The following is an 11,936-nucleotide window of genomic DNA, read 5'->3' as shown; positions in this document are numbered from 1 at the left end:
CAATGGGGCTGGGTAGTTGACCAATGAGTTGACCAATGGGGCTGGGTAGTTGACCAATGAGGCGGGGTAGTTGACCAATGGGGCTGGGTAGTTGACCAATGGGGCGGGGTAGTTGACCAATGGGGCTGGTTAGTTGACCAATGGGGCTGGGTAGTTGACCAATGGGGCGGGGTAGTTGACCAATGGGGCTGGTTAGTTGACCAATGGGGCGGGGTAGTTGACCAATGGGGCGGGGTAGTTGACCAATGGGGCGGGGTAGTTGACCAATGGGGCTGGGTAGTTGACCAATGGGGCTGGTTAGTTGACCAATGGGGCGGGGTAGATGACCAATGGGGCTGGGTAGTTGACCAATGGGGCTGGGTAGTTGACCAATGGGGCCAATGGGGCTTAGTTGACCAATGGGGCTGGGTAGTTGACCAATGGGGCGGGGGGTTTGACCAATGGGGCTGGGTAGTTGACCAATGGGGCTGGGTAGTTGACCAATGGGGCTGGGTAGTTGACCAATGAAGTTGACCAATGGGGCTGGGTAGTTGACCAATGGGGCTGGGTAGTTGACCAATGGGGCTGACCAATGGGGCCAATGGGGCTGGGTAGTTGACCAATGGGGCGGGGTAGTTGACCAATGGGGCTGGGTAGTTGACCAATGGGGCGGGGTAGTTGACCAATGGGGCTGGGTAGTTGACCAATGGGGCTGGGTAGTTGACCAATGGGTAGACCAATGGGGCTGGGTAGTTGACCAATGGGGCTGGGTAGTTGACCAATGGGGCGGGGTAGTTGACCAATGGGGCGGGGTAGTTGACCAATGGGGCTGGGTAGTTGACCAATGGGGCGGGGTAGTTGACCAATGGGGTGGGTAAAATGGCAGAAATGTGTTTTATATCGGTGGATATTCTCTCCTCATTTGATATTGAACCCACAGGAAGTTGGTGGCACCTTAATGTACCATAAACATCAACACCTGCATATTTAGTTAATATTGCCTGCTAACATGAATTTCTTTTCACTAGGGAAGTTGTCACTTCTCTTGCGTTCTGTCCAAGCAGTTTGGGCCGCCTGGCTCGCGAACTGTGTGAAGACCATTTCTTCCTAACAAAGACCGTAATTAATTTGCCAGAATTTTACATAATTATGACATAACATTGAAGGGTGTAACAGCAATATTTAGACTTAGGGATGCCACCCGTTAGATAAAATACGGCACCGTATTTCACTGAAAGAATAAACGTCTTGTTTTCGAAATTATAGTTTCCAGATTTGACCATATTAATGACCTAAGGCTCGTATTTCTGTGTGTTATTATATTATAATTAAGTCTATGATTTGATAGAGCAGTCTGACTGAGCGGTGGTAGGCAGCAGCAGGCTCGTAAACATTCATTCAAACAGCACTTTACTGCGTTTGCCAGCAGCTCCTGGGTGGCGCAGTGGTTGAGGGCGCTGTACTGCAGCGCCAGCTGTGCCATCAGAATCCCTGGGTTCGCGCCCAGGCTCTGTCGAGGTCCGTGGGCGACTGTGCAGTACAGCGCCAGCTGTGCCATCAGAATCCCTGGGTTCGCGCCCAGGCTCTGTCGTAACCGGCCGCGACCGGGAGGTCCGTTGGGCGACGCACAATTGGCCTAGCGTCGTCCGGGTTAGGGAGGGCTTGGTCGGTAGGGGTGTCCTTGTCTCATCGCGCACCAGCGACTCCTGTGGCGGGCCGGGCGCAGTGTGCGCTAACCAAGGTTGCCAGGTGCACGGTGTTTCCTCCGACACATTGGTGCGGCTGGCTTCCGGGTTGGATGCGCGCTGTGTTAAGAAGCAGTACGGCTGGCTGGGTTTTGTATCGGAGGACGCTTGACTTTCAACCTTCGTCTCTCCCGAGCCCGTACGGGAGTTGTAGCGATGAGACAAGATAGTAGCTACTACAACAATTGGATACCACGAAATTGGGGAGAAAAAGTGGTAAAATTAAAATAAAAAATAAGTGTTCATTCAGTATTGTTGTAATTGTCATTATTACGATTAGAGGTCGACCGATTAATGACCACTAAACCCTGACCACTGAACCCTGACCCCTAACTAGAGGTCGGCCGCTGAACCCTGACCCCTAACTAGAGGTCGGCCGCTGAACCCTGACCCCTAACTAGAGGTCGGCCGCTGAACCCTGACCCCTAACTAGAGGTCGGCCGCTGAACCCTGACCCCTAACTAGAGGTCGGCCGATTTCAAGTTTTCATAACAATCGGAAATCTGTATTTTTGGACACTGATTTTGCTGAATTATTATTATTATTATTATTATTATATATATATATATATATATATTTTTCACCTTTATTTAATCTTTATTTAACTAGGCAAGTCAGTTAAGAACACATTCTTATTTTCAATGACGGCCTAGGAACGGTGGGTTAATTGCCCCGATTAATCGGTATCGGCCTTTTTGGTCCTCCAATAATCGGTATCGGTGTTGAAAAATCATAATCGGTCGACCTCTACCCTCCACACCAACATGGGTTACCGCCACTCCCATCCTCTCCAATCCCATTAACAGCACCATCGTCTCCATAAACAAGTCTCCTCTATCTGACCTACCGGTCTTCACACTACTCAACACTGCAGCCAATCAGAGCAGATCACCACTCTGAGCGGTTCCACCTCCTCCACCCTGGTTTGGTAACTGAACAGGTTACTGTTTGACTGAGCCATAGATACTAGATGATAGCTACTTTGTTGCTTAGTGGTTGTGTGGGCAGAGAATACAGGTCCAGATTGTACAGATCCACACTGTGGTTTGTGAGGCAACCAGGGGTGTATTCATTAGTGCACAAAGCACAACAACGTTTTGCAACAAAACTAGGCCTAAGCGTTTCTTAGCCCTCGCGCTTTGTTCCGTTTGCGTCTGTTAGCCTCCGTTCTGTGTGGTTTCCTAGTGACTATTACCCAGCTCATTGTAGTTGTGCTGTCTTTGTCCCCAGGTGTGATAGTCTACCCAGCAACGGGATGGAGGCCCAACCAGAGGAGACGGCTTTGGTACCGGAGGTTCTTCAGAGCTCAGCAGAGACACACGGAGAGGAACTGAACAACGGTACCAGTACCAGCACAGCTGAGACAGAACCTCAGGGACTGACCTCCGGGACCTCAGACAGCCGTTTACTGGGAGAGTTAACGGGAGGAGCAGAGGAGATGGAGGTTACAGAGAATCTCAGCTCTGTCTCGGGCTCCGAGCTGGGAGATGGAACCACACACCTTCCCCAGGACCTCTCCCAGGACCTCCCCAGGACCTCTCCAGGACCTCCCCAGGACCCCTCTCAGGACCTCCCCCAGGACCCCTCTCAGGACCTCCCCAGGGTCTCCCCAGGACCTCTCTCAGGGCCTCTCCCAGGACCTCCCCAGGACCCCCAGGACCTCTCCCAGGACCTCTCTCAGGACCTCTCTCAGGACCTCTCCCAGGACCCCCCAGGACCTCCCCCAGGACCCCCCAGGTACTGCTGACGCTACAGGACGGTGTCAGGGACCAGCAGGACAGCAGCAGCTCCTCCTCAGACAGTGATTCAGACTCCTCTTCCTCCGGTGTGACGCTGGCTGTTGTGTTAGGTCAGGCAGATGAAGATGACGATGACGACGAAGGCTTCAGTCGGGCAAGGAAACCCTGTTCCATCAAAACCCTGGATGAGATCCTGCCTGAGGTACCCCTGGCCTCTAACCCCTGGCCTCTAACCCCTGACCTCTAACTAACCCCTGGCCTTTCTCTAACCCCTGGCCTCTCTCTAACCCCTGGCCCCTCTCTAACCCCTGGCCTCTCTCTAACCCCTGGCCTCTCTCTAACCCCTGGCCTCTCTCTAACCCCTGGCCCCTCTCTAAACCCTGGCCCCTCTCTAACCCCTGGCCTCTCTCTATTCCCTGGCCTCTCTCTAACCCCTGGCCTCTCTCTAACCCCTGGCCCCTCTCTAACCCCTGGCTAACCCCTGGCCTCTCTCTAACCCCTGGCCTCTCTCTAACCCCTGGCCTCTCTCTAACCCCTGGCCTCTCTCTAACCCCTGGCCTCTCTCTAACCCCTGGCCCCTCTCTAACCCCTGGCCTCTCTCTATTCCCCTGGCCTCTCTCTAACCCCTGGCCTCTCTCTAATCCCTGGCCCCTCTCTAACCCCTGGCTAACCCCTGGCCTCTCTAACCCCCCCTAACCCCTGGCCTCTCTCTAACCCCTGGCCTCTCTCTAACCCCTGGCCCCTCTCTATCCCCTGGCCTCTCTCTAACCCCTGGCCTCTCTCTAACCCCTGGCCTCTCTAACCCCTGGCCCCTCTCTATCCCCTGGCCTCTCTCTAACCCCTGGCCTCTCTCTAACCCCTGGCCTCTCTCTAACCCCTGGCCTCTCTCTAAACCCTGGCCTCTATCTAACCCCTGGCCTCTCTCTAACCCCTGGCCTCTCTCTAACCCCTGGCCTCTCTCTAAACCCTGGCCTCTCTCTAACCACTGGCCTCTCTCTAACCCCTGGCCTCTCTCTAACCCCTGGCCTCTCTCTAACCCCTGGCCTCTCTCTAACCACTGGCCTCTCTCTAACCCCTGGTCTCTCTCTAACCCCTGGCCTCTCTCTAACCCCTGGCCTCTCTCTAACCCCTGGCCTCTCTAACCCCTGGCCTCTCTCTAACCCCTGGCCTCTCTCTAACCCCTGACCTCTCTCTATTCCCTGACCTCTCTCTAACCCCTGGTTCTCTCTCTAACCCCTGGCCTCGCTCTATCCCCTGGCCTCTCTCTAACCCCTGGCCTCTCTCTAACCCCTGGCCTCTCTCTAACCCCTGGCCTCTCTCTAACCCCTGGCCTCTCTCTAACCCCTGGCCTCTCTCTAACCCCTGGCCTCTCTCTAACCCCTGGCCCCTCTCTAACCCCTGGCCTCTCTCTATTCCCTGGCCTCTCTCTAACCCCTGGCCTCTCTCTAATCCCTGGCCCCTCTCTAACCCCTGGCTAACCCCTGGCCTCTCTCTAACCCCTGGCCTCTCTCTAACCCCTGGCCTCTCTCTAACCCCTGGCCCCTCTCTATCCCCTGGCCTCTCTCTAACCCCTGGCCTCTCTCTAACCCCTGGCCTCTCTAACCCCTGGCCCCTCTCTATCCCCTGGCCTCTCTCTAACCCCTGGCCTCTCTCTAACCCCTGGCCTCTCTCTAACCCCTGGCCTCTCTAACCCCTGGCCTCTCTCTAACCCCTGGCCTCTCTAACCCCTGGCCCTTCTCTAACCCCTGGCCTCTCTCTAAACCCTGGCCTCTCTCTAACCCCTGGCCTCTCTCTAACCCCTGGCCTCTCTCTAACCCCTGGCCTCTCTCTAAACCCTGGCCTCTCTCTAACCCCTGGCCTCTCTCTAAACCCTGGCCTCTCTCTAACCCCTGGCCTCTCTCTAACCCCTGGCCTCTCTCTAACCCCTGGCCTCTCTCTAACCCCTGGCCTCTCTCTAACCCCTGGCCTCTCTCTAACCCCTGGCCTCTCTCTAACCCCTGGCCTCTACTGTGGAAATTCAGAACTTCATGTGAGTAAAAAATAAAATGAGCGCCGTATTCACGTAAAAATGAAATGTGTGTTTGTGTGTGTAGGAGTTGCCTGCTGTCGAGGAGTTGACGGTTGTTCTACCAGAGGAGGCGGAGATACTGCCCCTAGGATCAGTCACCAGTATCATCCAACAGCTGGGTTAGTCCCTCCCCCTAGGACCAGTCACCAGTATCATCCAACAGCTGGGTTAGTCCCTCCCCCCTAGGACCAGTCACCAGTATCATCCAACAGCTGGGTTAGTCCCTCCCCCTAGGACCAGTCACCAGTATCATCCAACAGCTGGGTTAGTCCCTCCCCCTAGGACCAGTCACCAGTATCATCCAACAGCTGGGTTAGTCCCTCCCCTAGGATCAGTCACCAGTATCATCCAACAGCTGGGTTAGTCCCTCCCCTAGGACCAGTCACCAGTATCATCCAACAGCTGGGTTAGTCCCTCCCCTAGGACCAGTCACCAGTATCATCCAACAGCTGGGTTAGTCCCTCCCCTAGGACCAGTCACCAGTATCATCCAACAGCTGGTTTAGTCCCTCCCCCTAGGACCAGTATCATCCAACAGCTGGGTTAGTCCCTCCCCCCTAGGACCAGTCACCAGTATCATCTAACAGCTGGGTTAGTCCCTCCCCCTAGGACCAGTCACCAGTATCGTCTAACAGCTGGGTTAGTCCCTCCCCCTAGGATCAGTCACCAGTATCATCCAACAGCTGTGTTAGTCCCTCCCCCTAGGACCAGTCACCAGTATCATCCAACAGGCGGGTTAGTCCCTCCCCCTAGGACCAGTCACCAGTATCATCCAACAGGCGGGTTAGTCCCTCCCCCTAGGACCAGTCACCAGTATCATCCAACAGCTGGGTTAGTCCCTCCCCTAGGACCAGTCACCAGTATCATCTAACAGCTGGGTTAGTCCCTCCCCCTAGGACCAGTCACCAGTATCATCCAACAGCTGGGTTAGTTCCTCCCCCTAGGACCAGTATCATCTAACAGCTGGGTTAGTCCGTCCCCTAGGACCAGTCACCAGTATCATCCAACAGGCGGGTTAGTCCCTCCCCTAGGACCAGTCACCAGTATCATCTAACAGCTGGGTTAGTCCCTCCCCTAGGACCAGTCACCAGTATCATCTAACAGCTGGGTTAGTCCCTCCCCCTAGGACCAGTATCATCCAACAGCTGGGTTAGTCCCTCCCCCTAGGACCAGTCACCAGTATCATCTAACAGCTGGGTTAGTCCCTCCCCCTAGGACCAGTATCATCTAACAGCTGGGTTAGTCCCTCCCCCTAGGACCAGTATCATCTAACAGCTGGGTTAGTCCCTCCCCTAGGACCAGTATCATCTAACAGCTGGGTTAGTCCCTCCCCCAGGACCAGTATCATCTAACAGCTGGGTTAGTCCCTCCCCCTAGGACCAGTATCATCTAACAGCTGGGTTAGTCCCTCCCCCTAGGACCAGTATCATCTAACAGCTGGGTTAGTCCCTCCCCCTAGGATCAGTCACCAGTATCATCTAACAGCTGGGTTAGTCCCTCCCCCTAGGATCAGTCACCAGTATCATCTAACAGCTGGGTTAGTCCCTCCCCCTAGGACCAGTCACCAGTATCATCTAACAGCTGGGTTAGTCCCTCCCCCTAGGACCAGTCACCAGTATCATCTAACAGCTGGGTTAGTCCCTCCCCCTAGGACCAGTATCATCTAACAGCTGGGTTAGTCCCTCCCCCTAGGACCAGTCACCAGTATCATCCAACAGCTGGGTTAGTCCCTCCCCCTAGGACCAGTCACCAGTATCATCTAACAGCTGGGTTAGTCCCTCCCCCTAGGACCAGTCACCAGTATCATCTAACAGCTGGGTTAGTCCCTCCCCCTAGGACCAGTCACCAGTATCATCTAACAGCTGGGTTAGTCCCTCCCCTAGGACCAGTATCATCTAACAGCTGGGTTAGTCCCTCCCCCTAGGACCAGTCACCAGTATCATCCAACAGCTGGGTTAGTCCCTCCCCCTAGGACCAGTCACCAGTATCATCCAACAGCTGGGTTAGTCCCTCCCCCTAGGACCAGTCACCAGTATCATCCAACAGCTGGGTTAGTCCCTCCCCCTAGGACCAGTCACCAGTATCATCTAACAGCTGGGTTAGTCCCTCCCCTAGGACCAGTCACCAGTATCATCTAACAGCTGGGTTAGTCCCTCCCCTAGGACCAGTCACCAGTATCATCTAACAGCTGGGTTAGTCCCTCCCCCTAGGACCAGTCACCAGTATCATCTAACAGCTGGGTTAGTCCCTCCCCCCTAGGACCAGTCACCAGTATCATCCAACAGCTGGGTTAGTCCCTCCCCCTAGGACCAGTCACCAGTATCATCTAACAGCTGGGTTAGTCCCTCCCCCCTAGGACCAGTATCATCCAACAGCTGGGTTAGTCCCTCCCCCTAGGACCAGTCACCAGTATCATCCAACCGCTGGGTTAGTCCCTCCCCCTAGGACCAGTCACCAGTATCATCCAACAGCTGGGTTAGTCCCTCCCCCTAGGATCAGTCACCAGTATCATCTAACAGCTGGGTTAGTCCCTCCCCCTAGGATCAGTCACCAGTATCATCTAACAGCTGGGTTAGTCCCTCCCCCTAGGACCAGTATCATCTAACAGCTGGGTTAGTCCCTCCCCCTAGGACCAGTCACCAGTATCATCTAACGGCTGGGTTAGTCCCTCCCCCTAGGACCAGTATCATCCAACAGCTGGGTTAGTCCCTCCCCCTAGGACCAGTCACCAGTATCATCTAACGGCTGGGTTAGTCCCTCCCCCTAGGACCAGTCACCAGTATCATCTAACAGCTGGGTTAGTCCCTCCCCCTAGGACCAGTCACCAGTATCATCCAACAGCTGGGTTAGTCCCTCCCCCATAGGACCAGTATCATCCAACAGCTGGGTTAGTCCCTCCCCCTAGGACCAGTATCATCCAACAGCTGGGTTAGTCCCTCCCCTAGGACCAGTATCATCTAACAGCTGGGTTAGTCCCTCCCCTAGGACCAGTATCATCTAACAGCTGGGTTAGTCCCTCCCCCTAGGACCAGTATCATCCAACAGCTGGGTTAGTCCCTCCCCCTAGGACCCTCTTGGTGACTGAATGCCCCTGACCCCTCTTGGTGACTGAATGCCCCTGACCCTCTTGGTGACTGAATGCCCCCCCCCTCTTGGTGACTGAATGCCCCCTGACCCCTCTTGGTGACTGAATGCCCCTGACCCTCTTGGTGACTGAATGCCCCCGACCCCTCTTGGTGACTGAATGCCCCTGACCCCTCTTGGTGACTGAATGCCCCCGACCCCTCTTGGTGACTGAATGCCCCCTGACCCCTCTTGGTGACTGAATGCCCCTGACCCCTCTTGGTGACTGAATTCCCCCTGACCCCTCTTGGTGACTGAATTCCCCCTGACCCCTCTTGGTGACTGAATGCCCCTGACCCCTCTTGGTGACTGAATGCCCCTGACCCCTCTTGTTGACTGAATGCCCCCTGACCCCTCTTGGTGACTGAATGGCCCTGACCCTCTTGGTGACTGAATGCCCCCGACCCCTCTTGGTGACTGAATGCCCCTGACCCCTCTTGGTGACTGAATGCCCCCGACCCCTCTTGGTGACTGAATGCCCCCTGACCCCTCTTGGTGACTGAATGCCCCTGACCCCTCTTGGTGACTGAATGCCCCTGACCCCTCTTGGTGACTGAATGCCCCTGACCCCTCTTGGTGACTGAATGCCCCCGACCCCTCTTGGTGACTGAATACCCCTGACCCCTCTTGGTGACTGAATTCCCCCTGACCCCTCTTGGTGACTGAATTCCCCCTGACCCCTCTTGGTGACTGAATGCCCCTGACCCCTCTTGGTGACTGAATGCCCCTGACCCCTCTTGTTGACTGAATGCCCCCTGACCCCTCTTGGTGACTGTTGTGTTTCCTCAACAGTGATCATTCAGTCATTGAAGGACACGCCCCCTCTGAAGGACGACAGCGTCATCTTCAACTCTGATAGGCTGGCCGTGGGCAAGGTAAGAGGGGCTTAGAGTCCCGGGGAGGAGTCCTCAGAATACCCCCCACAGTCCTCCTCCTCAGGTATTTGAGGTGTTTGGGCCGGTCTCCAGTCCCTTCTATGTGTTGAGGTTTAACTCTCTCCTCCAGGTATTTGAGGTGTTTGGGCCGGTCTCCAGTCCCTTCTATGTGTTGAGGTTTAACTCTCTCCTCCAGGTATTTGAGGTGTTTGGGCCGGTCTCCAGCCCCTTCTATGTGTTGAGGTTTAACTCTCTCCTCCAGGTATTTGAGGTGTTTGGGCAGGTCTCCAGTCCCTTCTATGTGTTGAGGTTTAACTCTCTCTCCTCCAGGTATTTGAGGTGTTTGGGCCGGTCTCCAGTCCCTTCTATGTGTTGATGTTTAACTCTCTCCTCCTCCAGGTATTTGAGGTGTTTGGGCTTCTCAGTCCCTTCTATGTGTTGAGGTTTAACTCTCTCCTCCAGGTATTTGAGGTGTTTGGGCCGGTCTCCAGTCCCTTCTATGTGTTGAGGTTTAACTCTCTCCTCCTCCTCCAGGTATTTGAGGTGTTTGGGCCGGTCTCCAGTCCCTTCTATGTGTTGAGGTTTAACTCTCTCCTCCAGGTATTTGAGGTGTTTGGGCCGGTCTCCAGTCCCTTCTATGTGTTGAGGTTTAACTCTCTCCTCCTCCTCCAGGTATTTGAGGTGTTTGGGCCGGTCTCCAGTCCCTTCTATGTGTTGAGGTTTAACTCTCTCTCCTCCAGGTATTTGAGGTGTTTGGGCCGGTCTCCAGTCCCTTCTATGTGTTGAGGTTTAACTCTCTCTCCTCCAGGTATTTGAGGTGTTTGGGCCGGTCTCCAGTCCCTTCTATGTGTTGAGGTTTAACTCTCTCTCTCCTCCAGGTATTTGAGGTGTTTGGGCCGGTCTCCAGTCCCTTCTATGTGTTGAGGTTTAACTCTCTCCTCCAGGTATTTGAGGTGTTTGGGCCGGTCTCCAGTCCCTTCTATGTGTTGAGGTTTAACTCTCTCTCTCCTCCAGGTATTTGAGGTGTTTGGGCCGGTCTCCAGTCCCTTCTATGTGTTGAGGTTTAACTCTCTCTCCTCCAGGTATTTGAGGTGTTTGGGCCGGTCTCCAGTCCCTTCTATGTGTTGAGGTTTAACTCTCTCTCTCCTCCAGGTATTTGAGGTGTTTGGGCCGGTCTCCAGTCCCTTCTATGTGTTGAGGTTTAACTCTCTCCTCCTCCTCCAGGTATTTGAGGTGTTTGGGCCGGTCTCCAGTCCCTTCTATGTGTTGAGGTTTAACTCTCTCCTCCTCCAGGTATTTGAGGTGTTTGGGCCGGTCTCCAGTCCCTTCTATGTGTTGAGGTTTAACTCTCTCCTCCAGGTATTTGAGGTGTTTGGGCCGGTCTCCAGTCCCTTCTATGTGTTGAGGTTTAACTCTCTCCTCCTCCTCCAGGTATTTGAGGTGTTTGGGCCGGTCTCCAGTCCCTTCTATGTGTTGAGGTTTAACTCTCTCCTCCAGGTATTTGAGGTGTTTGGGCCGGTCTCCAGTCCCTTCTATGTGTTGAGGTTTAACTCTCTCCTCCAGGTATTTGAGGTGTTTGGGCCGGTCTCCAGCCCCTTCTATGTGTTGAGGTTTAACTCTCTCCTCCAGGTATTTGAGGTGTTTGGGCAGGTCTCCAGTCCCTTCTATGTGTTGAGGTTTAACTCTCTCTCCTCCAGGTATTTGAGGTGTTTGGGCCGGTCTCCTGTCCCTTCTATGTGTTGATGTTTAACTCTCTCCTCCTCCAGGTATTTGAGGTGTTTGGGCCGGTCTCCAGTCCCTTCTATGTGTTGAGGTTTAACTCTCTCTCTCCTCCAGGTATTTGAGGTGTTTGGGCCGGTCTCCAGTCCCTTCTATGTGTTGAGGTTTAACTCTCTCCTCCTCCTCCAGGTATTTGAGGTGTTTGGGCCGGTCTCCAGTCCCTTCTATGTGTTGAGGTTTAACTCTCTCCTCCAGGTATTTGAGGTGTTTGGGCCGGTCTCCAGTCCCTTCTATGTGTTGAGGTTTAACTCTCTCTCCTCCAGGTATTTGAGGTGTTTGGGCCGGTCTCCAGTCCCTTCTATGTGTTGAGGTTTAACTCTCTCCTCCAGGTATTTGAGGTGTTTGGGCCGGTCTCCAGTCCCTTCTATGTGTTGAGGTTTAACTCTCTCTCCTCCAGGTATTTGAGGTGTTTGGGCCGGTCTCCAGTCCCTTCTATGTGTTGAGGTTTAACTCTCTCTCCTCCAGGTATTTGAGGTGTTTGGGCCGGTCTCCAGTCCCTTCTATGTGTTGAGGTTTAACTCTCTCCTCCTCCAGGTATTTGAGGTGTTTGGGCCGGTCTCCAGTCCCTTCTATGTGTTGAGGTTTAACTCTCTCCTCCTCCAGGTATTTGAGGTGTTTGGGCCGGTCTC

At 54.2% G+C, this 11,936-nt stretch overlaps 1 protein-coding gene across 1 annotated transcript in view; it reads left to right on the top strand.

The window, feature by feature from the left end:
• Window positions 1-558: 558 nt before the first annotated feature.
• LOC135561968 (H/ACA ribonucleoprotein complex non-core subunit NAF1-like) overlaps window positions 559-11,936 on the top strand; it is a 38,697-nt gene continuing 27,319 nt past the window's right edge. Inside the window, 5 exon segments of the mRNA XM_065004499.1 lie at window positions 559-590; window positions 2,955-3,168; window positions 3,258-3,665; window positions 5,557-5,650; window positions 9,446-9,528. Coding sequence (XP_064860571.1) covers window positions 559-590; window positions 2,955-3,168; window positions 3,258-3,665; window positions 5,557-5,650; window positions 9,446-9,528 — 831 coding nt within the window.

The sequence above is a fragment of the Oncorhynchus nerka genome, linkage group LG18 (assembly GCF_034236695.1).
Source record: "Oncorhynchus nerka isolate Pitt River linkage group LG18, Oner_Uvic_2.0, whole genome shotgun sequence".
Taxonomy (NCBI): domain Eukaryota; kingdom Metazoa; phylum Chordata; class Actinopteri; order Salmoniformes; family Salmonidae; genus Oncorhynchus; species Oncorhynchus nerka.
This window is presented reverse-complemented; position numbering and strand designations above follow the sequence as displayed.